General features: G+C 36.5%; 1 protein-coding gene across 2 annotated transcripts; it reads left to right on the top strand.

Annotated features, from left to right (window-relative positions):
- Nucleotides 1-1145: 1145 nt before the first annotated feature.
- LBR (lamin B receptor) lies at nt 1146-27286 on the top strand. Of its 2 annotated transcripts, none has more exons than XM_015827851.1 (14): nt 1146-1288; nt 5195-5372; nt 8810-9004; nt 14305-14388; nt 15440-15617; nt 15845-16041; nt 17189-17243; nt 18934-19128; nt 19271-19374; nt 19704-19829; nt 23225-23393; nt 24805-24885; nt 25017-25139; nt 25649-27286. In XM_015827851.1, the coding sequence occupies exons 2-14, from the start codon at nt 5208-5210 to the stop codon at nt 25807-25809; spliced, it is 1833 nt and encodes a 610-aa protein (XP_015683337.1). In that variant the 5' UTR covers nt 1146-1288; nt 5195-5207; the 3' UTR covers nt 25810-27286. The 2 variants fall into 2 exon arrangements, with proteins under 2 accessions (XP_015683337.1, XP_015682634.1); XM_015827148.1 differs by having other exon boundaries at nt 15437-15617.

Here is a 27286-nt window from a genome sequence, read left to right as displayed (position 1 = left end):
AGAACTTTCGGAGATTTAAGATTTTGAACAAACGAACATTTACATTTTTATTTATAGAGAAGATTAGGTTGTATGGTTTTCAGTTATGCTTCCTACTAACCAGTTTCAGAAGGTTGGTTTAAGAATTTTTTAAAAGTTCTTTCACGTGAGTATTGACTCCTGCCTGGACAAGTACTGCAGTTTTCTTGGCAAGGGTTATTTTTTTTTAAGAAATTGTCAATACCTCCCTCTTACGGCTTGAGATTGGGAACTGGTCCAAAATCACCCAGCTGGCTTTGTGTCTAATGTTGGACTAGAATTCAGGCTCCAGGTTTCTAGCCAAATAATATCTTAATCACTATACCAAACTGGGTCTCATTCTAACCTATGGCTGCTTTTAAATAAAACACTACACCAGGTTTTAAAAATCACGATTGGCAAAATCACAGCGGCTATTTTCCCATATGTCCCAATGGCATTCACGCATCCCACAAAGGACTTGCTTTACAACATTTTCAGAATTCAGCATGATTGTCTGCCCAGGCAGAAACCTCTCTTCCATAAATCAGTTTCCGAATTCACACGTTCTACTTCTATTTGGCTTTCGGTTTAACACCTTCTGCCAGGAGTAAAAAACGGAACCTTCACCGTATCTTCTGTTTATACCAGGGGTAGTCAACCTTGGCTCTTTTATGACTCGTGGACTTCAACTCCCAGAATTCCTGAGCCAGCTGTGCTGGCTCAGGAATTCTGGGAGTTGAAGTCCACGAGTCATAAAAGAGCCAAGGTTGACTACCCCTGGTTTATACTATGATCCTCCGTAATCCCTGCACGTCCTCGGCTCAGCAGTGACAGGAACGAGGGAACTCGTTATTGTTTTTAAACGGGAAACCACGTTCATCCAACCACAGAGGCGCGAGTACTTGGACCCGTCCAGCAAGGGAAGACTTCCCTTTTCGTTCCCTCGAGCGAACTATGCCATTGGCTAAACCGGAGGCAGAACTTGGTGCGAAACTCGGAGGGGGCGAGAGGGAGGAACGCGCCACCGACTTGCAGCCAATCAATGGGCGCTAAGAGCGATTCAAATGCTTTGTCTTGCCCAATGGGGGTGGTTGGCGCCTCGATCTTCGCGCCTCCCAGCAGGACGGGGGAGGGGGAGGGATTTGGAACGCCGCCGTGCCCTCCCGCCTGCAACCGTCGCTAAAGGCGGTTAGCTCGCGTTGCTGTTGAGCTCCGCGCTCGCTCGTCGTCTCCGAGGACTCAGCGGAGGACTTTCTAGCCAACTACCAGGGAGGCTAGTAGCCGCCAGGTGAGGGCGCGTACATATTATTATTATGCGGGCCGGGACACACCCCTTCAGCGCCTTTCCCAAGATGGGAGGGCACCGGGCGGTCGCCGCCTCTTTTGCCTCTTGCGCTTCCTCCCTTCCTTCCCTTTCTCCTCCATTTTCTTAAGCCTCGGTGGACTTAAATGGAGTCGGCTTCGGGCTCTTTTCTCGTCCCGCGCCTGCCAGCAGTTTCGCTCCCGCTGCTTTTAGTTTTCGCCCGAATTTAAATCCTGGAAGTTCAGCGAGCGAGCGGAGCGCTTTTTCAACGAAACCTTAGGATCGTTCCGGTGGACGCCGCGAGGGGGCGCCGCCGAGCCCGTTCAAAGGAATAGTATTCTCTGGGCGAGGTTGATGGCTCCCTTCGGAGGCGCGGAGAGCCGCGAGGGTAGCAGGATAATGAAATGCAATAGTGCGAGGCAATTAGGGAGACAGTCCCATCAAAGTTTATGCTCATTTTGGAATTAATATGCTTGGGAACGGTTCGCGCGGGTCCTTTAACTGTAAATGTGTTGTATTGCGTCGCATGCGTTCATCCATTTAGTATTGTGATACCTTCGGATGGTGTTATTGCTTCAAACGAAAAGCAGATAAAAGACGATCTTTTTACAAAGTTCATATTTCAAACAATCAAACTTTGAAGTACAGATCCTGAAGACGTTGTCAGAACGGTTTCTGAAAGATAGTGGAATCGTAGAAGTTTTACGACATTTTTTATCGATATCTCTAGTACAGTAAATAATATATACATCTGAAAATGTATATAGTTATTTACTATATACAGTAAATAACTATATACAGTATATACAGTAAATACTATATACAGAAAATGTATATAGTTATTTACTATATACAGTAAATAACAAATACATCTGAACAAACACGTTGTTCAAAGTGACTTAATTACTATAAAATCCAATAATAAAACATTTTTATAATAAAACGTATCTCCAAAGAGGTGTGAGGTGGCATCAAAATAAAGGGAAAACTTATAGTGAACATCACAACTAGGAAAGTCACTTAGGTTTGTTGAATATGGTATAGATGTGAGTAAGCGTGATAACTTAGCTTTCACTTATTGTTTTGCAATAGTCTTAACATATGGGCAGAATATAATAGGGATATGGGCCATTCTGTAAGAAGAGCATGAAATAATGTAGGAAATTATAACAAAAATACTTTGTGTCTCTGAGTGAACGTATCAAATTATAACAAAAATAGATACTTTGTGTCTCTGAACACAGCTATGTTGTGAAACTAAGAAAAAGAGGAAGGATATAGAGCCGGATCTTAAGTTGTAAAGAAGTAAAGATATAGTTTTAATTAGAAATGAAAGGGCTAAAATATGAACTGGTGTCATGTGGAGTCTTATTGAGTGCATATGCAAATGAATGTCCATAGGCTATCGATAGTTGTACTATACTTTCCAATGAATGCTGATAATAAAAGAACCAAAAATGATTTTGGAAAAAAATAAAATTTTAAATGCCATCTGGTGGAGAAAGTTGTTCTGTCAGGTAACATTGATGGGTGGTAACAAGTCAAGAAGATACAGAATAAGTGACTAGACTATTCAGAGACCCAAGAATAAAACAGAATGGTTACTGATGAATATCTGCTTAGAAAAAGTTGTGTTTGTTTTGAACATACACACAGAAAAGGAGTAAATCAAAATGCATGATTGATTTTATAATTAAAGTGAAACACTGAAGGACCATCACAGGAAAGATCATGGTTAGTGAGAATTTACTCTTGAAATGGCTAGGTCTTGACTATTAGAGTTAAGTGATTCTTTATAGATACTCTTAAATTCATACCAAGTGTAAGAATATAGATATGGTGAACAGGTAGTCCTTGAGATACAACCGTACTGGAACCTGCCCATTATGGTCACATGTCACAGCAGTTATTAGGTGAAATGTGTCACCTAATGACACCCCCATCCTTGCTCTCCCCAATGAAATGTTAAATAAATGTATGGATCATTAAGCAGAGTATGGAGTGCCTTCCGGGTGGGGGAGACCATTGGAGATGTAGTACATGTCCAGGTCCGCTTGTTCTGGTTTTCCCAAGGTGTCTTCCACCCTCAAGACACCCCATGCTTCATTTCATGCACCTTCAGTCAAAATAGAGCTGGAAGGGATCTTTGGAGGTCTTCTAGTCCAGAGGTCCCCAACCTATGAGCTGCGGAACACTACCAGGCCGTGGCCTCTTGGCCAGTGGGCCATGGCAATGGCTGGCTGGTGCGCCTGCGGCCCATTTGCACAGATGCGCGGGCACAACTGGGGCCGCTAGCGCCAGGCAGGTGTGTGCGGCCTGTTTGCACATGCGCATGGGCACAGAGAGAGCTGCTAGTGTCAGGCAGGTGTGTGCAGCCCATTTGCACATGTGTGCGGGTGCAAATGGGGCCACTAGCGCCGGGCGGGTGTGCGTGGCCCATTTGCACATGTGCGAATGGGGCTGCTAGTGTGGCGGTGCGCGCCGCCCTATTTTCATGTGTGCGCATACCAATTTAAAAGCTGTTCTCCTTCTCTCTGGGCCGTGAGCCTGGAAATATTGGAGACATCTAGTCCAACCCCCTGCTGAAGCAGGAAACCCATCTTTTCAGATAGGTGGCTGTTCAGTCTTTTTAAAAAAACCTCCAGTGATGAAGCACCTACAATTTCTGAAGGCAAGGTGTTCCACTGATTAATTGTCCTCAGTGTTAGGAAGTTTCTCCTTAATTCCAGGTTACTTCTCTCATTGATTAGTTCCATCCATTGTTTCTTGTCTTGCCTTCTGATGCTTTGGAAAATAAGTGACTCCCTCTTCTTTGTGGCAGCCCCTCAAATACTGGAATACTGCTATCATGTCACCCCCAATTCCTGCAGCCGTTCTTCATATGTTTTTGTACATCATCTTAGTTGCTCTTCTTTGCATTGTTTCTAAAGTCTCAACAACTTATTTGTAATGTCATGACCAAAACTGGATGTTTAGGTGATCATCTACTTTCTACTAGGACTCCAAGGTTCCTCTCACAGGTACTGTTTTTGAGCGAGGTTTCGCCTAATCTGTACTTGCACCTTTGGCTTTTCCTGCCTATGTGTAAAACCTTGCTTTTCTCCACATTAGATTTCATATTGTTGGATGGGGCCCATTGTTCAAGTCTGTCAAGATCTTTTTGGATCCTGAGCTTGTCTTCTGAGATGTTGGCTGTTCCTACCAGCTTAGTGTCATCTGCAAATTTGTTGAGTTTCCCTTCTATTCCCTCATCTCAATCATTTATAAAGATATTGAAGAATACTGGGTCTAAGATGGAACCTTTTAATATCTATAATTAGTAATTTTTTAATTCTTATATGATGTTTACAGCATTTTGTTAGTAGTCTTTATAACTTTGCTATTAATCTGTTACTTAGCTTAAATGTTTATTCCCAAGATTATTGTAATCTTAGTCAAGAACTGAAACAAAGATTGATGGTGATGAGTTTAATGTATGTCTTGAATTGCTGTGATTTTGGAATAAAACCTAACATAATCAGACGAAGAAGCCTGTAATTTCTGTTTCAGGTTATTATATAGATCAGAGTGTGCACATTGTGTTTAATTTCATAATTTCACATCGTTATTTGAAATAGGAACAATGGAATCCACATCCAATCCTTTAATTGCTCTACACCTTACTAGTTAATCTGACCAGCATCCCTATCTCTGTTTCATTCCCCTCATTCAACTAGAGGAAATATTGATTTATTTATTTGCTTGATTTTTATGTGGCTTTTCTGTCCAAAATATAACTTTATTTTCCCAATCTACCAAACAGAAGTTAAGATAGAACTTGAGTGTCCACAGTTTTTAAGAAAGCAACTTAATTTATTACTCCATCCTTACATATACTTTTTTTCTTTTCAGAATTGGTTGAAAAATGCCCAGAAGAAAGTTTGCAGATGAAGAAGTGGTAATGGGCCGATGGCCTGGAAGTGTGTTATACTATGAAGTAAAAGTAATCAGTTATGATGAACATACACATCTTTATACAGTTAAATATGAAGATGGAACTGAACTTAATCTGAAAGAAAATGATATGAGGGTAAGCAACGTTCAGAATCAGTAAATATATAAAATTTTGGTTAGCTTTCTCATGAAGCTTTTGTTCCCAAAACTAAGTTTGTTTTATGATAATACTCCCAAAGCCGCTAACAAGCTATAAAATACAATAAACATTGACAAATTTCTAGAATCAGTCCAACAAAGCAGTTGGTAGTTATGGCCCTATGTGCAAGGAAGGAAGAGTTGTGGTGAACAAGCTTCTGTGATTGTTGCCTGCTGTCTTCCTTCTGCCCAAATTTAAACTCATCAGAATTTCTCCTGCTAACACTAACTACATTCACTTTGTTCTGAGAAGTATTATTTCTTTAAAGTATCATGATGTTAAAAGTGTTCCTTTTTTGTGAAGCAAAGTGTGGGCAAGTTCTGATTCTATAATTATTGTATTCTATCAATTTGTTCAAAGTCATATATGATGGGAGTTCATCTCTATCTGAAAGGTAATTGTTACTATACATAGGTTTTTGATTCTTGCAAAGTTTTAAAGCAACTTTCCCCCCCAAATGGACTAGACTCTGAATGTATATATGCTCATTTGTACCACAAAACTGATGAACTAAAGAATTTCACTTGGAAAGAAACCTTATGGCTACTTTTGCTTTTGAATTTATTTAGCAATTCCAAGGAAAATAAATTTAATGTTCTAATCAGTTCTATTTTTGTATATAAGAATTTTAGATATTCACTATAGGAAAACCTAGATTTAACATGTCTTTTAAAGTTAAATGTCTCTTAAATATCAAATAGGATGTTGGATTTGAAAACATATTTTGTATATGAGAGGAAATGAAAGCTGAGTTTCTAAGCCTGGGAGCTTCAAAACTAGAACAATCACCCAACCTAATAAATTAGGCCAATCCACAAATCAGAAGATCTTCTGGAAATAATAAACAGACCAACCGACTAGGGCCACATACTACCAAATGTAGCAGCTATCCAGATCTGATAAGTTTTGTCTATGAAATCAAAGTTTCTTCACTTGAGGTTCATTAAATGAAGTGTATATTCACGTGTATCAGGTCTTCGTTGGTTTAAGCAATGTAAATAAAATTTGAACTCATGGAATATATACATACAGATTACATATAAACATCCACACATACATTTAACTGTTCATGTATTGTACTCTGAATAGCCCATCTATAAATAAGCTGATCCTAATTTTTTTAAAACAAAGTATTATGAAAAATGCTCCACCAGTAGATAAAATGACCTTCAAAAATTTTCTACGTTTTCATAATTGGATTATTCATCAATTATTCATTTTCCTATCTCTTTTTTAATTCCAGATATTGTTTATTAATTCATTTTCAAACATAAAATAATTATAATAAAAATGAACAAATTGCCGTATACAAAAAAGAAAAGAGAATGTTGCACAATAAGACAATGCATAACAACAAAAAATCTCTGATTGCAACTATAACCTGAATTTACCTGACCTTGTAAATCTTTTTTTAAAACAAAAAACCCTGTAAACTTTCAATGTTGATCTAACCTTCCCAATTTTTTTTCCAAAGGGAAAGATAATGTAATATTTTCTAATTAACCAAATATATAATTTTCTCAGAAACTGCTAAATCCGACATCTTTTGAAATCCAATCTTTAGAAACAACGGATTGAAACTAATCAAGAAGAGAAGCAACCTGGAATTAAGGAGAAACTTCCTAACAGTGAAAACAATTAACCAGTGGAACAGCTTGCCACCAGAAATTGTGGGTGGTTCATCACTGGAGGTTTTTAAGAAGAGACTGGACAGCCATTTGTGTGAAATGGTTTAGGGTTTCCTGCTTAAGCAGGGGGTTGGACTAGATGACCTCCAAGGACCCATCCAACTCTCTGATTCTATGATTCTGAAAGAGTCTCCTGTTTGAGTAGAGGGGTGGACTAGATGACCTCCAAGGTCCCTTCCAGCTCTGTGATTCTATGATTCTGTAATGGTCTTCTGCTTGACTTGACAGCTACTTGTCTCAAATTATATAGGGTCCCCTGCTTGAGCTGGGGGTTGAACTAGAATAGAGGTCCCCAACCTTTTGGGCACCAGGGACCGGTTCCGTGGAGAGAGGTTTTTCCATGGACCGGAGGGGGCGTGGTTTTGTGTGTTGCCTGCATCCCATAAATGGGGCTTTGTTTGTGTGACCCGGTTGTTGGCATGCCGCAGCCCGATACTGGTCCACAGACCGAGGGTTGGGGACCCCTGAACTAGAAGACCTCCAAGGTCCCTTTCAGCTCTATTCTGATTGATTGGTTGAAATTTTAAATAGTCTGTATATAATTCAGCAGACTACTCATGTATTTAAAAGCCAGAAGTTTTTCAATAATTTTGTCAATGTACAATTTAATAATAATTCAAAAACGGCATTAGGAAGAACATGACTATACGAGCATAAGCTCAATTTGACCAAAATACTGTTTAGGAATGAATATTGTTTATTTATTTATCAAACTTCTTAACCATCCATCTCCCTCATAGATGACTATTGCTCCTGAAATATACAATCCTAGAAGTTATATTCATCTTAATTATATTAATTATGCCTTAGCAAATCAAAGATATCTTAAAGCTAGCTGGGTAATTTGGGGCCAGTTACTCTGTCTCAGCCCAACCCATCTCATAGAATTGTTGCTGGGAAAATAGGAGAAGAACGGAGTTCACCGACTTGAGTTATTTATAAAAAAAATAAAACAGATGGTGTAAAAATGTAGCTAAAATTACAGTATAATGGATGTATTAATTTGGATAAATTTTAAAATATCTTTATAATATAAAATTCTAAAAGTTTAATAAAATTAGTAAAACTCACAAATCCTATGTGTGTACATTATTCTGGTGCGACATTTGACACTAAAGGAAATAAATTAGATTTACCCCAAATTATATTTTATCCAGAATAAAAATTATATGACTGAATTTCATTCATTAGTAATTGTAATGAGGAAGTACAATTACTAACCATAACCAACATATCAGTGCCAAAAAGAAAAATCTTGTATTCTAAAGAATCAACCTTTACTTCATCTGTATCACAAGATGATTTATGTTGTATCATTAATAGTTCTAAGACTAAATTAAAAAGTAAAGGAGGCAATGGGCATTCCTGGCAAGTACTATGTTGCCTTTAGATGCTGAACAGTCTAATACAGTTCATATTAATTTTTGAAGTTTATGATTAGATATGGATTTCCTACATACTTTTATAAACGGATATCAGTGTTCACATATTATTAGAAATCATGTTTTCTGAATCAGTTGTTCCATTTTCCTATCTTTTTATTATATTAATGCTTTTAGATGATGTCTCTGGAACTTGAGTTATTTAAAGTAATGTGCTGCTTTTTAATGAAAATATAGATATTAGTCATTAGTGCTAGCTAGTTAAGCTGTAATAAAATAACTAATTTTATTTGTTTTTTTCTAGTCTGTGTCATCTTTTCGATTTAGAAAAAGCAGCTCTTCCTCAGGTTCTCCATCAAGACGCAGTGGTAGCAGATCTAGATCAGGTTCTAGATCTCGCTCTCCTGGTCGACCAGCAAAACACAAACGCCGTTCTTCCTCGCGAAGCAGAGAACCAAAAAATGAAAATAATATTGGGGAACCTAATCTGACTCCTTTGGTATTTGATTTGATCTTACTTGACTCTTGTTATTTGGGGGGGGGAGTTGATCTTACAAAGATGTATTCATATTTTCTTTACTATTGCTTTGAATTCCTTTAGTTTTAATTAAATTGTTCATCAGTGTGATGAAGCTCCGTTCATTAGCTATTTATATGTTGGTAAAACTTAGGAATTAGAATGAAGTAGGAGCTTTAAGTATACCTTTAAGAAATATGTATACTTCTCAAATCAAGATGAAATAATATGATATAAGAGATAACAATAATTTTATTAATCTGTTGTCAATTAGTAAAACTTACTTGTCATAGTCACGCAAATTTAAGGATGCCTTAAAACTGCCTGATGACTCCTGGAATGGCTGGACTAGCATAGGTTAGAAGAGGTTAGTTCAGAAGTTTCCAGAATGTTCCATTCCTGAAATGATGGATTTTGACACACCTGTGAAAAAGTAATTTGTCACAGTTCTACTACTTGAAAAGCCCATCAAAGTAAGAAAAAGGTGATGGAGTTTAGTACAGCATGTTGCTGAACATCAAAGTATGTATTTATATTTCATTACATTTAGATATTGTCCAACTACGATTGACATTAATAAGAAGTTAATATGTCTCAATAATAGCTACCCTTCAGTTTAGGGCTTTTTGACTAAAGAATCTTCAAATGTTGTTGCAGTAAAAGGATAGTAAATCAGTGTTCTAATTTATATTAGAATGCTACATTAGAGTAAGGCTAGAGAATGTTTAGCATTACTGAACTTTGTTACTGTAATAAAGATTTGATTAAGCATTATATAGCAACTTTCTAACAAATAGAAATCTTGGAGAAAAAGAAAGATTGTTTCTAAAGAACTCCAAAGGGAATGAATTCAAATATATTGGTAGAATAGCCACCTGTCTTGGTGTATTTCCTCTTCTCAAAAGTATTTAACTTGATCAATTGGTTGGGGCCTTATATTACCAAACAGATGTTTGAATATGGCTAGAAACGGATAACTTTTAGGTATTAAAAGGCTATATTTAGAAAGGTATGATTTATACTTAGAATGATGTATTTTTCTATGAGATTGAAAACATGAAAATAACAGGATGGTTTTTAATAAGGGAAGCTTTTACCTCAATGTAACTACTGTTGAGAAAATCGTAATGTATAAAGATATTTTGAACACTGAATGGAAAATAAAATGGAAACAAGAGCTGGGAAAACAGGGTAGTGGTCTGATAAGGTGACCGTAATTGCAAATAAAATTGAGTTACGAATTGGATAGAAAAGATGCTATAATTTAGAAGCAATGTTACTAGATACAATATTAGAAAAATATAATGAAGAAGAAACATATTTAATGTATGTATGTTATATGTATTAATAATAGAAAGAATTGCACTTGTTTAGTGTTTGAAAAGTGAAGAAACATCACTTGAAGAAGAAAGGATTAAGAAAATGTCAGAATGGGCAGAAACTAAGAGCGATATTGAAGAACAAAGAAAAGGAAGATATAGAATAATTTTAATATGTATTGTTAAGTAAAAAAATGAACCCAGACAACATGTTGTTTATTAAGCACTTATGATTTGTAAAAATTAGAAAATTAATAAAAATTTATATAAAAAAGTATTTAGCTGTATTTGCAGAAACGTTGGTTGCATACCACATACGTCTTTCAGTCAGAAACATGTTTCTCCAGGGAACTGGATTGGACAGAACCTAGGCAGATCAGATGGCTAATCTCTCCATCACTTAGAATCAGAGGCAACCTGCTTTATCTGCAGTACTAAAATTGAGTTAGGCATATAATTCTGGCAAAGTTCTCCCTCTCTTAATTTGGAGCTTCTCTTTTCAAGTTTGGGGATAATCAAAAGTTAATTCTAATGATTTCATCTTGGTAGCAAAAAGCCTGGAAATTATCCATTTCCCCTTTTGGCTTTAGCATTACTGTTTAGTTCAGGGTGCAGAAGTCAGATTTACAGATAAACAGCATGCACGTGTCACAGGGTTTCAGCCTCCAAGTATTCTTCCCCAACCTTTATGATTATAGTAGCATTATTTTTCTGTTTCTTAAAAACAAATCCACCGGTTGCACCCTTCTGCAGCACCAGTCTACTTAGCTTTCATATCCCACATTCCTTTTGTGATGTTTCTGCCTCCTTAATTCCTCCAGGCAGAAAGGAAGAAAGTGACATGGCTGGCTCAGGAATTCTGGGAGTTGAAGTCCACGAATCATAAAAGAGCCAAGGTTGCCTACCCCTGACCTAGGAGGAGATTGACAATTGACCAGATACAATTATCCAGTTCCAAAATGCTGGTTTTCTTTCTTCAAAATGAAACTTGAGTCATTAAGGTGGCTTAGGATTTTCTGTTGAAGGTCCTTGATTTTCTCAGGTTCCCTTCATGAACACTCTCTTAACTTTCTTGGCGTCCAGAGCAAGTTTATTAAGGATGGAAAAGATATTTCAAAACACTCAGATGACAGCTGGTCATCTGATGATAGCTTTCTCAGAAAAGCTTGATGATAGCTTTCTCAGAAAAGCTTCTGCAGGAGATAACAGCAGCTGTTTGCCAGGTTTTCATTCTGTACTTAAAACAGCTATTTGAGTTCATTCTTGTTGAGATCAGACACAGAATCAATAATTAGGGAAAGGCTGCAGTCCTCAGGCCGATTCTAGTTTACAGCTAGAGGTTTATATGTCCTAGCCAGGAGACAATATAATTTAAGAATTAGAATGTCAATTGTATCATAGGTTGCCTTTGATCAGGGAAAAAAGTCTTTTCAGAGCATGTGAAACTTGAATTGAAAACAAGTTGTGCTTCTATATTGGAGACAAATTCCTTGTATATTTAACCACACTTGGCCAAATAAATTTATTCTATTCTGTTTTGTTCTGCCCTTCTCTGCTCTACTGAAAACCTCCAAGACGTTTGCCTTTAGCCCTATTTGTTTCCAGACCTGAACTTCAGTTTTTGAAGGTTTCAAAACCATCTAGGCCAGGGGTGTCAAACTTGCAACGTCACATGATGTGTTGCGATGTATTGCGACTTTTTTTGCCATTGCCGGCAATGGGATGGGCGCGGTTTCGTTATGATGCATCCAGCCCGCGGGCCAGCAGTTTGACATCCCTGATCTAGGCAAATGTAGATTTCAACTGAAACTGCAAAAGACTCAATTATATGCCAGAGATTCCTACCAATTGTCTCCATGAGGAAGAGATGTACCTTTAATGACAGCACCCTATTCTAGGAAGAGATTGGATGCCCTTATGCTATTGATACTAAACCACTTTGGATTCCTGGCATTGACTTCTAATCAGAGTAGCAGTGTATTTGGATATGTATCATTGCTCTTTGATACCCAGTACAATATTTTTATCTTATTAACCTTTTAATTGATCCAATTTCAACCAGAAATTTCATTGTTTTGATTAGCAGAGATGGTTTACAGCACGGGTGTCAAACTTGCAATGTCACATGACATGTCGCGACGTATCATGATTTTCCCCCCATTGCTGGCAATGGGTTGGGCGTGGTTTTGGTGTGACGCATCCGGCCCACAATCTAGCAATTGTGAATTCTGTAAAGAAACACTTAACTGTTTACAACATCAGCATACCAAATCAATAGACATACAGTATAGGTGGTTTGACTAGCCTCCTTACTTCCCACTTCTCTGCTACTGGAAAAGGAAGTATGATTTATATTGAAGATTCATTTAAAATTGTAGTTCTGATTGCTTGTTGTTTGAAACAGGGTGGTGGATTTTTTCCCCCCATTAGGGAACAACAACAACAACAAAAATCACCTTTTACTGGAGAAGGTGGGCAGACCAGTCTTCTTTAGGATGCTCTGTTTAGACAAGGAGTATTTTTGATTGGACTAATACTCCCAAAAATCAGACATGAAGCAGTGGAGCAGGGGTGTCAAACTGCCGGCCCACGGGCCGGATGCATCACATGGAAGCCACGCCCACCCCATTGCCGACAATGGCAAAACCAGCCCAATATGTTGTGCGACGTCATGTGACGTCGCGAGTTTGACATGTCTGCAGTGGAGGGAAAACCTGAGTCTCATCTAAAATCTTAGCTAGATACTATACAGTATTGGGCAGAAACTTCAGAGCTCCAGAAATTAATCTTGGAAGAACTAATCAAGAGCAGGAAAACTCTCCTTAAGAAGGCTTTAAAAAGAGCACAAGAAACTCCATTTTGTCTGTTTGTTTTTTTCCGCCCTGAGAGCATGCCTTCTTAATCTGGTTCATGCCAGTCAAAGAAATGTTCCCAGAATTAGAGGAGGACTGAAGGATCAAAAGAAGGTAGTCATTTTATAAAATGCGGTGCTAGATCTGGATCAGGATTCTTTACTCTATAGATTGATTTGAGCTGGTTTGGTTTTGTATCTTAGTCTCCCTGCCTGTATTGTATGTGTGTCTGATGTGTACTTTGAAGATTTACAGCTGAAGTCTGAAGGAATCATAATAGTTTCTTGCCCTTCTCCATTGTCTTCAACACATTTAATTCTTTAACCTTAATAGACATGATAAAAGTCTTAAGCTTATTAATATATAAAATTGTACTATAAAAATTACATAATACAGAGTATGTGCAATATCAGCAATCCAGGGCCCAAGCCATTTAGAGAATTTTAGAGCATTCTATTTCTCTCCAGAGCAGGGGTCTTCAAACTTGTCCCTTTTATGACTTGTGGACTTCAACTCCCAGAATTCCTCAGCCAGCGTGCTCCATGCTGTTCTGAGAGTGGTTTGAAGTTTCCGGAAGTACATCCTCAGAAATGGAGTTGAATCAAAATGTTTTGGACATGTTTCTGATGAAATAGGCTTGTTTCAAGGTCAGAACATTCACAGAATGCTTCAAATTGCTTCCAGTTTTGAGGATTTACTTGCAGACATTGCAGAACCATCCCCCCCCCCAAAAAAGTCATCTTGATATCTTAAGACATTTTAAAACAAACTGTTAAAAGCTGTTATAGAAGATTTGGATTTTATGTTTCGCCAATAAATTGAATGTTAATTTGTATTTGTGCATGTTAGTAATGTTACCAATCAAAGGGTAATTGGATTTATTATTAGGGCATTTTTTAATACTTTTATAATTTTTAGTACCAAAAAAGCATAAAATAAAATTGCTATATACAGTATGATTCAAATCTTTATTCATTGTCCATAAATCTGGTTTCTTTTCATGTCTATAATATTTATAATATATTTATAGAATATATATTTATAACTACGAAGTTTAATTGTAACTATTAATAAAATAATTTCTTTAAAATACCCTGTTTCTTCAATCCAGAGGCTGCATGAAAATAATACCAATCAGTATAATGGAGATCCAGATATCACAGAAGTGAATTATTCTACTCATACTACTTTAGAGGTATGAAATAATATTTGACAGAAATACACAGTTTCAGTATTGTAAGGAACCTAATTCATTGTCTAAAGTTAATTTCTCTTCAGTCTTTTAGGGAAGAAGAGTATCCATTTAAAAATATGCAATAGGGAATGTAGATTTTTTTCAAAAGAACAGACAACTGCATTATTATTAAAATATTCTGAACTTATTGCATGTATAACTTGCTAAGAGATAGATATGTGTGCTGTGTGTGTACATATGTATGTATGCATTTATTATATTTGTGTGCCCCCATCTTGCCTAGAAAGGACTCTGTGACTTACAAACATTAAAACTAGTAAACACTAAAGTGATAAAACAATAAATAACAATAATAATGATCAATTTACAATTGAAAGTTAGTGGAAGGGAGCATGTAATACATGGGGAGAGGTGGGGTCTTCTCTTAATCTGATAGTCCGCTCTAGATTGATACTCTAGCAGAGGTAGTTCTTCTGGCCCTTATGGAAGGTTGGGAAGGGATCTCATCTTGAGGGGTATGATGTTCCAATGGGCAGGAGCCATGGCAGAAAAGGTTCTTATGGACCTCACCAGTCTAAATTCCTTGACTGACAGGTTCTGCAACGTGCCCTTTCTGGTGGCAGGGTGAGCTGGGTTAGGGCCCATACCATGAAGGGCTTTAAAAGCAATCGCCAACAACTTGAATTGTACCCAGAAGCAAATTGGCAGCAATGTAGCTCATGGAATAGTGATGTAACATGGACAGCCCCCCCATCCACCTGCGGGCCTCAAGAACTAATCTTGCTGCCGCATTTTAGACCAGTTTAGCTTCCAAATACTCTTGAGGAGCAAGTCCATGTAGAGGGCATGAGATGACCAGGGCTTGAGTGGCTGAGTGCAGGGATTCCTGATCCAGGAAATGGACTATTGGAAATAATGGCTATAGATAGCCAACAACAAAAACTGATGAGGGCTTTGAGAGCAATAATACTTTACCTAAGGAAGGTTCTTTAGTATGTACTAATGGATGATAGCAGTCTGTTTTTCTCCCCATGCTGTTTGTGTGTAGCAGCAAAGAATTGAGTCTGAACGAAGAAGAGAACGCATTCTGGAACGATATAATTTGCATGCTAGAAAGGAGGAGAAGAGAAGAGAGGAAATATATGTAGAAGAGAAAAATTTTGAAACACCAAAAAGTATTGGAAAAGTATGCCGGAAGACACAAGAACTGGTATTTGGAGGAAAAATCGGTATGCTAGCTTTGAAAGTCATAAATTATAGTTGCATAATAGTCTGGAGCCTTTGATGCCCAACTGAAGTTTTAAACTTTCCATTCACATCAATAAAGAAAATGATTTCGAACATAAGAGCTTCTGGATACAGCTACTGTTTTAGTTGAAATCAGTTATCTTTCTTGCTGAAAAGCTTCCTTGGAACTGAATTGATTCTAATAACCGTATAACCTTTTTATTTTTAGGTGCTTTCTTTATGATATTTCTTCTGCCTGGAACTGTGTTCTACTTGTTGTTAATGTGCTCACAGAAAGACCCCAGTCTTCTGAATTTTCCTCCTCCACTACCAGCTTTCCAAAATTTATGGGAGACAAGAGTTTTTGGTGTCTTTCTTCTTTGGTTCTTTCTCCAAGCCCTATTTTTCTTACTGCCAATAGGAAAGGTAAAACTTCTAGAAGTAGAAATTTGATTTTTTTAAAATATAATTTATAAAACAGCATTCTAACTTCATAATTCTAAACTAGTATTTTTAAAATATCCTGTTTTATGTAGTATAAATGTTATTGCAACTCTCCCATTATAAAATGGTTACATGAGATGAAGAGAAGGGCTAATGTCTCAATTTCCAATGGTATACGTTGATAGGGAGTTCTTGTTTTAATTTTGCATTTCTTTTTTAATGAGCACTTTATATATTGCTTTTGTCACACATCTTCCTCCAGGGCAATGATTGCTCTTGTGATATATTGAATAGAATTCTACAAATTATCCAATCTATAGAATGGGTCTGTCAGGGATTTTGAACTAGCTGAAGGAAAGGGGAGTTGGCAAAGGTAGCTTTTATGCTTTTTCAGAAAATTCTGGTTGATATTCTATTTTGGGACACTCCTGTAGAATAAAACTTCTAGATTCAAGGGATTGGATGCTAAACAAAATGCCACCCTTCCTTCCAATAACACATTGTGATGGATACAGTAGTTCTAATCTTTATCCAGATGGTCTTTATGACCGAGTGGAAAGATCTAGTGCAGGTAGTGCTTGACTTACAACATTTGTTTAGGAATTGTTCGAAGGTACAACAGCACTGAAAAAGTGATTTGTGACCTTTTTTCACAAATATGACCATTGCAGCATCCCCATGGTCACATGATCAAAATTCAGGTGCTTGGCAACTGACATGACAGTTCCACTGTCCCAGGGTAATGTGATCATCGTCTGCAATCTTCCCAGCCAACGTCTGATAGCAAAGTCAGTGTGGGAAGCCAGATTTGTTTAATAACTGCATGGTTCATTTAATGACTGCAGCGATTTGTTAAATGTGGCAAAAATGGTTGTAAAATGAGGCACAACTCACTTAACAACTGCCTTAGCAATAAAAATTGTCATAATTTGAGGACTATGTATGGTTATTTTTTGTTTTACTCCCTCATATTGGTGAAAGCACACATTTCATAGTACTGTTCAGAATTCTGCTTCCTATATCTCAGGTGGGGGAGTGAGGAGGTGTTAAAAATCTTATTATTTCTTTTACTATTACACCATCTATGAAAATGTGAATATTTTAGGTGAAAATATCTTTTTCTTTTCAGATTGTAGAAGGGGTACCACTTTGGAATGGAATGAGGCTGGAGTATAGAATAAATGGTAAATACGTATTTACAGTTTCTTTGGAATTTGCTAATCTGATGTAGTTACAATCAGTAATTATATTTCAGTTACATATTGCAATTTTTACTCTCAAGCTCCTGATCTCAACTCAGAGTTCTTGTATTAAATGACAAAGCCCTGTCTTGCTTAGGATAACAGTATCTTAATAAATTTAACTACCACACATTAAATGAGTTAAGCCATATCTTGTGAAGGGTTAATGCTTTTTAGTAAATTTGTTCATCTGAAAAGGTGCTATCAGAATATCTTAACAGAATATTCCCATGTTTTACTACTCATATCTAAAATCATCTTCAGTTTTGTTCTGAGTTTTCTCCCATGCTGAGGTATAACAAATAGTTATTCAGGGATGAGCCTTTTCAGTAATTATCTCTCAATTCTGAAATGATATCCCTGATGAAATATGTGTGGCTATCTTTGTTGCTTTTTGATGGCAGGCAGGTATGTTTTTAATCTTCCATTTATTTTAATTCATCAATGAATAAATTACACGTCACTGTTAAAAAGTTAACTATTGTGGCTATTGTCACTTGCGCAACTTCTGCTCAACAACTTTAACATTGATTCCCAATGGAGAACCAAATGACTTGCTGAATGTCCAGACATAGAAGGACATATAAATAACCCCACACAAAAGGTACCAGGCTTTGAACTACCACGCCAGTAATGGACAAGCCTGAATAGAATTTGCACGTCACACGTTCTCTCTTCTGGGGCTCAGTGGGGCACAGTATCCTCTCCTCAGTGTGATTGCGGGGTCCCAGGTCAAACTGTAGAGCACATCGTGACTGGCTGTAAGCTGAGAGTGTATACCGGTCCAGGGTCTGATTTTTCTCATATAAACAATGCTGCACTTAAATTGGTTAGATGGTCTTAACATTGGTATCTGAATATATATCTTTTTAACATTCATATTTTATTGCACTTTTTTTTAATCTAGGTGAAATGTTAATATGTATTGCAAGTCCATGTATGACATGCCGTATGCTAAATAAATAGATAAATTGTGGCTATTGATTTTATTATTTATCACATTATTTTCTGATGTTAGTGAGCTATAACATAAAATCTAAAGATGGTACTCAAACTAATTAATTTTAAAAATATTTTATTTCTTTCCTGCAGCTGCAGAATGAATAATCTGTATTCAGTCACAGAGGGCACATTAATATGTATTGATAGTGGTGGGAGTGTCTGGGATGTTTCTGGTAGGCTGGAATACATCCTGCCATGATAATGGTTTGTCTCTGATTTAAGTGAGAAATGGTTGAGTCCTATTGCTTGAGTCTTGTTTGGGGATTTGATTTGTACAGGCCCTGTTTCAGCTTGTTTACTGTAGTCATAGTCACAACTAAGATAGACAATGGTTGTTTTTTGGATATCTTGCTTGAACTGAGATGTATGAGCAACCGTGCTTCTTCATTTCTCTAGCCATGCATATTTTATTTCTCTAGCCAAGTTACAAAGAATCATATCGTTTCACATATGACGCTATGCCACAGATGGGCGATGGACTGCATACAGTCCCAAGCAGATTTTAGAAATGATCTGATTCCCCCACATCAAAATTGCAGTAGAAAATTTGGTGCCAAGTTACTAGATCATAGTACCTGTCATACTTTTTTTGAAAATGTGTTTCTCATTTGTTTTTCTTTTCTATTTTAAGGAATCTACGCTTTTATCCTAACAGCTATAGCTGTGGGAATTTCTCTATATTTTGAAATGGAGCTTTATTATTTATATGACCACTTCCTGCAATTTGCTATCTGCGCTACAATTTTTAGTTTATTATTGAGCATTTATCTCTATGCCCATTCTCTGAGAGCACCTGAGCAAGAATTATCCCCTGGAGGAAATTCTGGTAAGTGAAAATAATATTGGAAAATAATATTTCAGAATACAATAACTCCAATTATTTATGTTATTCCTCTGTTGTTTTATAATCTATTATGCTGCTATTGGTAGAAAATTCATAGGAGCCATACATATATTCTTATTTGTAGGGAATATCTTTTATGATTTTTTTATGGGACATGAATTAAATCCGCGCATTGGAAATTTTGATTTGAAATACTTCTGTGAATTACGACCAGGGCTAATTGGTTGGGTGAGTATTAATCTCTTGTTGCACATTCTGCAATAATAAGTAAAATAAATAATGAGATAAGGAAGAAATGGCAACATTAGAGGAAAATATATTATCATGGCAGCATTATAGCTGCAACAAAGATAAAAATGTATAATTTTGGAAGTTATTTAGAAGTTTTTCTAGATAAGCTAATTGCAAATGGACATGTAATACATAATATTGTACTGAAGAGGACGATGCCATTTAAAATATTTTATTCAGTTTAGATTATACAATATTCGCTGAATTAGATCATTGTAGACATTTAAGCATAAAAATGGGTAACATGCAATTTAATTTTTCCAAAGGCTGTTATTAACTTGGCCATGCTTTTCACCGAGATGAAAGTGCAAGATCGGACCATGCCCTCTCTGTCAATGATACTTGTTAATAGTTTCCAGCTCATCTATGTGGTGGATGCCCTTTGGAATGAGGTAACTAGCAATTGATTGTTCTTAAGTGAATTACTGTTAATTTTTAAAAAAACTGTAGTTGTAAGGTTTACATATCTTTCCTCCAAAAACCCAAGATGATATACAAAGTAGATAGTGATTAATGTAGTGTAAAGTAGATAGTGATTAATGTAGAATCTTTCAGCAAACTTCCATAGGTGAACATGGGGTTCAATTTCATCTTCCTTATTGTGGTCCAACCATTTAACTGCTACTCCATACAATCTAACAGAGAAGAGAAGGGTGATAATTTCCTCTTCCTTCTATAACTTGATTCATAATCTATTCCATAGATACCCCAACTCCCACAAATGGATTTGAAGGCTATAAGGAAGTAAAAAATTAGTGAAAGCCTGATGTGACACTGAGCTTTACTATAATTTAAACCTTCAATAATTAGTATGCATTGATCCATATTTTGCATATTTGCTGTTCTTTACAGAGCTTTACAGAGCTTCATTTTTAACTAGATGAATCAAATTGGGCAAAATCTTTGGGGAAGGTGGTCAGAATTTAATATCCAGAAAAAAGTGATGAATATATTCAAGTTTTAGGAAATCAGTTTAAAATTTATGTTAGACCTACGCAATTCAGAGAAAATATTTCACAAAAAGCCAGAGCACATTTGAAGCACCTTTTTTTCAAATTGCAAAGCAGACTGCTTTAAGAATTACTCCCAGTTATTTCTACTGTAGGTACATGTCATGTACAATAATTTCACTTAGAAGTAAGTTTTGGTGGCACCCAGAAAGCACTGAGGATATTTTCTGTTCATTAGCCAAGAATGGGCAACTCGGAAACAATATGCAGCCCTTCATTGTTCCATTATTAGTTCCTATAGGAGTTCTAGAGTTCCTCCAGAAGTTGTGAATGCTCTAGCACTGGAAGTTGCTAAGAAGAGACTGGACAACCATTTGTCTAAAATGGTATAGGGTTTCCTGCCTGAGCAGGGGGTTGGACTAGAACAAGGCTTTTCAACCAGTGGTATGCGTACCATCTGTGGTACCTTGGCACCTGGCAGGTGGTACGTGACCATCCTAGACAAGTGTAGCAGGGGAGGGGAATGAGCTGAAGCAGCGGCAGCACTGCACAAGCCTGAGGGAGAGACAGATGGAGCTGCAGGGCTGCCGGGGCTCAGCAGAAGCACCAGGATCGGTGCGCGCAGCTACAGCTTATCGGCGCTTCTGCCTGGCTATGGGGGCTGGGCAGGAGCCCAGGATCAGCGTGCGCTTTTGCAGGGCTGCAGGGGCGAGACAGAAGCCCCAGGATCGGTGCTTCTGGCACGCATGGAAGAGAAAGGGGGGGGGAGAGAAGAGGCTATAAAAGGAGAAGGTTTGGGCAGGAGAGGGAGAGGAAAGAGAGATGGAGAAGCGGAGAAATGCAGCCTTGAGAGGAATCAGCTGGAGGTGCACAGAAGAGAAAAGGGGGGAGAGAAGAGGATATAAAGGGAGAGAAGAGAAGATATAAAAGAAGGGAAGAGAAGAGAATATAAGGAGGAGAGAGAAAGGATATAAAAAGGGGGAAGAGAAGAGAGGATATAAAAGGCGAGAGGATATAAAAGAAGGAAGATATAAAAGGAGAGAAGATATAAAAGAAGGAGAGAGGATATAAAAGAAGGAGAGAGAGGATATAAAAGGAGAGAAGAGGAAATAAAAAAGGGGGGAGAGAAGAGAGGATATAAAAGAGGGAGGAGAGAAGAGGGGGTATAAAAGGAGGAGTGAATCTGGTTTCTCCATTGACTTTGTCAGAAGGTTGCCAAAGGGGAGCACATGATCCTGGGACACTGCGACCATCATAAATATGAATCAGTTGCCAAGCATCCAAATGTAGATTGCCCCTTGGATGCTGCAATGGTCATAAGTGTGAAAAATGGTCATAAGTCACTTTTTTCAGTGCTGTAGTAACTTTGTACAGTCACTAAGCGAACTGTTTTAAGTTGAGGACTACCTGTACTTTACCACTTTTCCCCTTTTTTTGGTCATCAAGTTTTTGACACCTTGCTTAGGTGACTGTTCGTACTCAAATATTGCCATATCCTAAAAGTAGTATAATCTGTGAAAAGGTTGAAAAGCCTTGGACTAGAAGACCTCCAAGGTCCCTTCCAACTCTGTTGTTGTTGTTGTTGTTGTTTTGAGATTGCATTGCTGAAATTCATAGGCAAGTGAATAATAATGGCAGGGTTTTTGTTTTATTTTCAGTTTGGAATTGTTTTTGTTTTTAAATGGGTGTGAATGAGAGCACAAGGCTCTATTAGTTAATCCAGAGGTCACCAACCTTTTCATTCTGGCGGCTCAGAGGGAAAGGGAGCAGCTGGGAAATTTGTACAAGTGTGTGGGTGCGCATGCAGAAACAGGGCTGTGCGCACCTGCACAGCGCTAGCAGCCCTGTTTGTGTAGGCATGCAAGTGTTAGCCACCGCTGCTAGCCCCGCACCCATGCATAAACAGACCCCGTTTGTGTAGGCGTGCAGGCACTAGCTGCCGCCGCTAGCCCCACACACATGCACAAACCCGCACGGCACTAGCGGCCCTGTTTGTGTAGGTGTGCAGGTGCAAATGGGGCCGTGGGTGGGAGTGGGAGTGAGTGCACGCACACACATGCGTGCACTGGCCAACCTGTCCTGCGGCCCAGTGGCCAGTAGGTCCTATAGGTTGGGGACCCCTGAATTAATCCATTTCCATTCCCACACTGACATATGCACATTGATGCCCAAATCAGGCAGAATGGCTGAATTTCAATAGCATCATTTTGGAATCACATTTGTGAAAACAATGATGGGAGTAAGAGTTTATGGCTTCTAAGAGATGAACGTTTACCATTCTTCCTTTTATCTCCTTCATAACCCAGAACCATTTGAAAAGGGATATTTTCTCCTCTACCCTTTTGGAGACTTGCCTTCATCATTGGAAAGCTGTCCAATTGCTGATTTTGTTGAGGAAGTTTAAAAACTTTACTTTCCACACATCTCAAAAATATTCAGAACTTACTGAAATATCTGTCTTATTGCTAATTAGCTCAATTTTGTCTCAAATTTCTATACTAAGTCCTCTGAGTACACTATTAGAATAAGTTGATTCTACAAGAAAAGGCTATAATATTTTATCTTTTAAAAGTTACTTGATCAAAATGTTATTTTGCCTTAGACACATAAATTGTAGAAGAGACAGAGTTATTTTGTAGAGCATAATCTAAATGAAATTAATAATGTATTTAGAGAAGTGTGAACTCAGAATTCATCAGCAATAAAAGGTATCCTTGCAAAAGGTGTTGTGTAATGGGGCATGCATTTAAAGAAGCAAAGATGGTAATAATTTAGCTGTTTTGAAAGTTTCTTATCTAACTACTAATTAATTGAATATTCTTTTGTTAATATTTTAGGAAGCAATTTTGACAACAATGGACATCACAAATGAAGGGTTTGGATTCATGCTAGCATTTGGAGACTTAGTTTGGGTTCCCTTTCTCTACAGTTTACAAGCATTCTATTTAGTGAATAATCCAAATGAGATTTCGTGGCCTGCAGCTTCTGCAATTGTGACTCTAAATAGTAAGTTATGACATAATGATAGGAATGTATTATTTTGCATTACTGCATAGTGCAGCACAAAAGATTTCAGCTGAAGAGCAGGAAATGAGCAGGAAATGGAATAATCGTAATATATAATACTATACAGTCAAATGGTCAACAAGAGATGAGATAATATGAGATTGAGGGATTGTGAACTTGCAGATGATGATGTATCCAAATTCTACCTATCTCAGTTGTCAACTATTATGAAAGTTATAATCCAACAATAATAAAAGTCCACCCTTGATTTTTTTTCTATATTCTGTGATTACAATATTCATATTTTTAAGGATTGTTTAGATTGATGGTAAAATACTATCACTAGTAGTATAACATTTGTCATAATAATTAACTTGGAAGTATACTCAATCCTAAAATGGGAATATAATTGACATAGTACAATAAAGTATGTAGAAAGATTCAAGTATCCCATTATTCAGATTTTAACTTTTATATTTTAATACTTTTTTCATTCACTTCATCTTTTATGGTGTAGAATTGTAATAGAAATTGTCACTTCCTGCAGCTCCCATTATCCTCCAAATCTTTCTCAACAAGTCCCAACGGTGCTTTTTCACGAGGCAAGTAGACTTTCTTGTTTTTCTTTGAAGACGTTTCGCTTCTCATCCAAGAAACTTCTTGGAACTGTTGAAAGTACTGTGTGGTAGACTGGAGATAGAACAACCCTCTCTCAATAGAGGGGGGAGCGATATGACATCATCTATCTTCAGTCTACAACACAATCCTTTCAACAGTTCCAAGAAGGCTCCACATCCATTTGCACTACTCAGGTGACCCTGACATCACAGATAAACCTCCAAGTGGCCTCAGCGACTCTAAAAGAATGCAAATGAGCAGCTGTCTGTGGGGAATATAAATTCTTCCATTTCCCACCATCCAGTCAGAGTTGAAGTTTCGTGGATGAGAAGCAAAACATCTTCAAAGAAAAACAAGAAAGTCCAGTTGCCTTTGAAAAAGCATCTTTGGGACAACTATGACTGGATGACTGAGAATCTCCATAGACATATCTCAACAAGGAAAGGGAACAGATGGAGAGGGGAGGGGAGGGGAGGAAAAGGAAAGGAAGGGAAAAGGAAGAAGGGAAGGGAAGAAAACACAACAAAGGAGGATCAGCTGTATTGAAACCCAATATGGATTCCATCTTTTGCATAAGTTAAGAAATGTGCATGTGTTACCTGCTAGGGTATGGTATAGGACATTGATAATGTATTAGTAATAAGTCTTGGTTTGCTAAAGACTGAATTTAGTGATAATAGAATTGAAAAATATGTGCATCCATATAAATGTTACCCTTATCATTATTATGACATGATAACAAATAATAAAATAATTTTTCTATGTTATAATCGGTACTCTTTTCCCCCCCAAGTTATTGGGTATTACATTTTTCGTGCTGCCAACACACAAAAGAATTTATTTAGAAGAAATCCAAAGGATTCAAAACTTGCTCGTAAGTAATGTTTAGACCTACTAGTTTCATATCAATACTCCACATACTATTTATACATAGGAATATTTTCTATTGCATTCTATTATGTACATATACACACACACACATATATATATATGTCTATTATACAGATTTGAATGTTATTCCTACTGCAACGGGAAAAAACCTCCTTGTGTCTGGCTGGTGGGGCTTTGTGCGTCATCCTAATTATTTAGGTGATATCATTATGGCTCTGGCTTGGTCCCTACCTTGTGGTAAGTTAATAAAATAATTTTATCTTACACTTTTCCTGTTTCTTTTGCATGCCTATTCTGTTGGTAGAGTGATAGTTACTGACTGTAATACATGTTTCTCATTGCCAAAGATTTATATGTAAGAAAATGCTTGAAAGTAAAAGAATTTTCACAGAAGGAGAATATAATTGAAAAATAATGAGATATACCATAGACAATGATGTGATTGTCTTTCATGGCAGTATTCCTTTGCTATAGTTTTATTAAATATAATACCAAGATAAAAAAATATACATGTTTGAATACATTTGTAATGATTCAAAGCTTCAATAATTTTTTTAAAAAATAATAAAACCCACATTAATAATTTATGCGTAATTATTTAATTAACTAGTTTTTAATTAAAATTACAATTAAAATATTTAAATATTTCACATTACATTTATATATATATATATTTGCACTTATAGTTACAATATGACTGATGGGTTGAGGAAAAAGTAATGACACTTTCTCTATATTTTTTATAGGATTCAATCATATTTTACCATTTTTCTATGTCATATATTTTACTGGTTTGCTTATACACCGAGAAGCCCGTGATGAACATCAGTGTAAGAAAAAATATGGTTTGGCATGGGAAAAATACTGCCAACGTGTACCATACCGCATATTTCCATACATCTATTGAACAACATCCTGATACAAGATACAGAATTTTGGCAATGAAACCTTTGGTGTAGACATCATACCTCCTACCTTGGCACTTGGAATATATAATAATTGTACTGGATGTTCTAAAAAATACATTTAGATAGTGCATTTGCACATTTTTTTTACCAGCCATCTAATTGATGAAGCCTTATACCTTTTTAACCACTTGCCATTTTAAGTGACATTTTTTTTATTAAGAAACAGTAAACTAGTTGTATAGTGCATGAAAAGTATTAAGTAATTTGTATGCTTTATGAACTGGTTATCTGATGAGTAATGTTCATTTTCTGTCCTGTAAGAAAGAAAACCAAATTTGGGACTTAATTACCAACATTTTCTTTCTCTATAATTTTATTTTGTATTTTTAGCCACTCATAGACCAAGGGATACCTTGGTCAAAAAACATCTATAAAAAATTAAAAGCATACTAAGATTCAGTGGAAAGCGACTTTTAGTATGTTTGTGCTTCCTAATTATATTTGTTCTCACTCAGACCTAATTCCCTTGAGGCAGAAAGATAAGAGTTTAGAGTTATAATATATGACTCTTCTGCCATATAAAAACAGGCTCCCATTTAAGTTCTGAACAACATACATGTGGAATTTTTTAGTTGAGTATTGTACACAGTACAGTTGTAAGGGGATATATAAAATGTCCCATAAGCTCTCATGGAATGTCTCAGGTTTGAAAATATTAGTAATAAAAAACATTAGAGCTTTATTTAGTGGTAATAAAAAGTAGTGCAAGATGTGAAATATTGTACAAACTGAAAAAAGAATTTTTTTCCTATGAACCGTTGCTTTCCTTTATAACATTGAGTTTGTTTTATAATATTTGGCTGTAAAATGGAATTGTTTTTCAAAGTTTGATTTTTTTTTTAATTATAACCATTTGCATATTTTTGAAAAAATGTAAAGTATTGTATTGTGAAACATTTCAAGAGCTGATGACTTCATTTAAATATGGTGATGCATTATGAAAAAAAAGAAAACTATTCAAATTTTACAACTTGGCATTACTACCTCAAAGTAGGTTATTTTGCCTTTTTATATTGTTACGTATAGAAAATATGCCAGTACTTCAAATTGCTTTTTAAATTAGCTTTTTAATAAAAAGTGGAAATTAAAATCAACTATATATGCACTAATGCATTTTTTTATATTTTTGTATTCATATATTTTAACTATAGCTATGGAGTTTTACTAATTCATAGCTTTAACAATAGTAATTATTGAAATGGCTGTAATTGACAGAACAATTGCTATTTTAATATATAAAGTTTGAAGGCAGAGGTATTGAAATAATTTTTTCAAACCTTGAATTTCATAATTTTATAGCAGGTAGAAAAAGTACTCATTTAATATCTGTGTAAAACACACATTTTGTATATATGTATATGTAGTATATTCCTTATAACATTTGCTTTTAGTTTTAATATAGCTTATACTACTTTC

Source organism: Protobothrops mucrosquamatus, unplaced genomic scaffold (genome assembly GCF_001527695.2).
Source record: "Protobothrops mucrosquamatus isolate PMUCROS unplaced genomic scaffold, P.Mucros_1.0 scaffold_3, whole genome shotgun sequence".
NCBI lineage: Eukaryota > Metazoa > Chordata > Lepidosauria > Squamata > Viperidae > Protobothrops > Protobothrops mucrosquamatus.
Note: the sequence above shows the minus strand (reverse complement) of the source record. Positions and strands in the feature narration are given on the sequence as shown.

Excerpts from the sequence above, each read along its gene's own strand:
- LBR (XM_015827148.1), top strand. The coding sequence starts at position 5,208 with ATGCCCAGAAGAAAGTTTGCAGATGAAGAAGTGGTAATGGGCCGATGG. Across the intron at positions 19,129-19,270 it reads ATCCCCTGGAGGAAATTCTG|GGAATATCTTTTATGATTTT; the intron begins GTAAGTGAAAAT and ends TCTTATTTGTAG. Across the intron at positions 25,140-25,648 it reads GGCTTGGTCCCTACCTTGTG|GATTCAATCATATTTTACCA; the intron begins GTAAGTTAATAA and ends TATTTTTTATAG.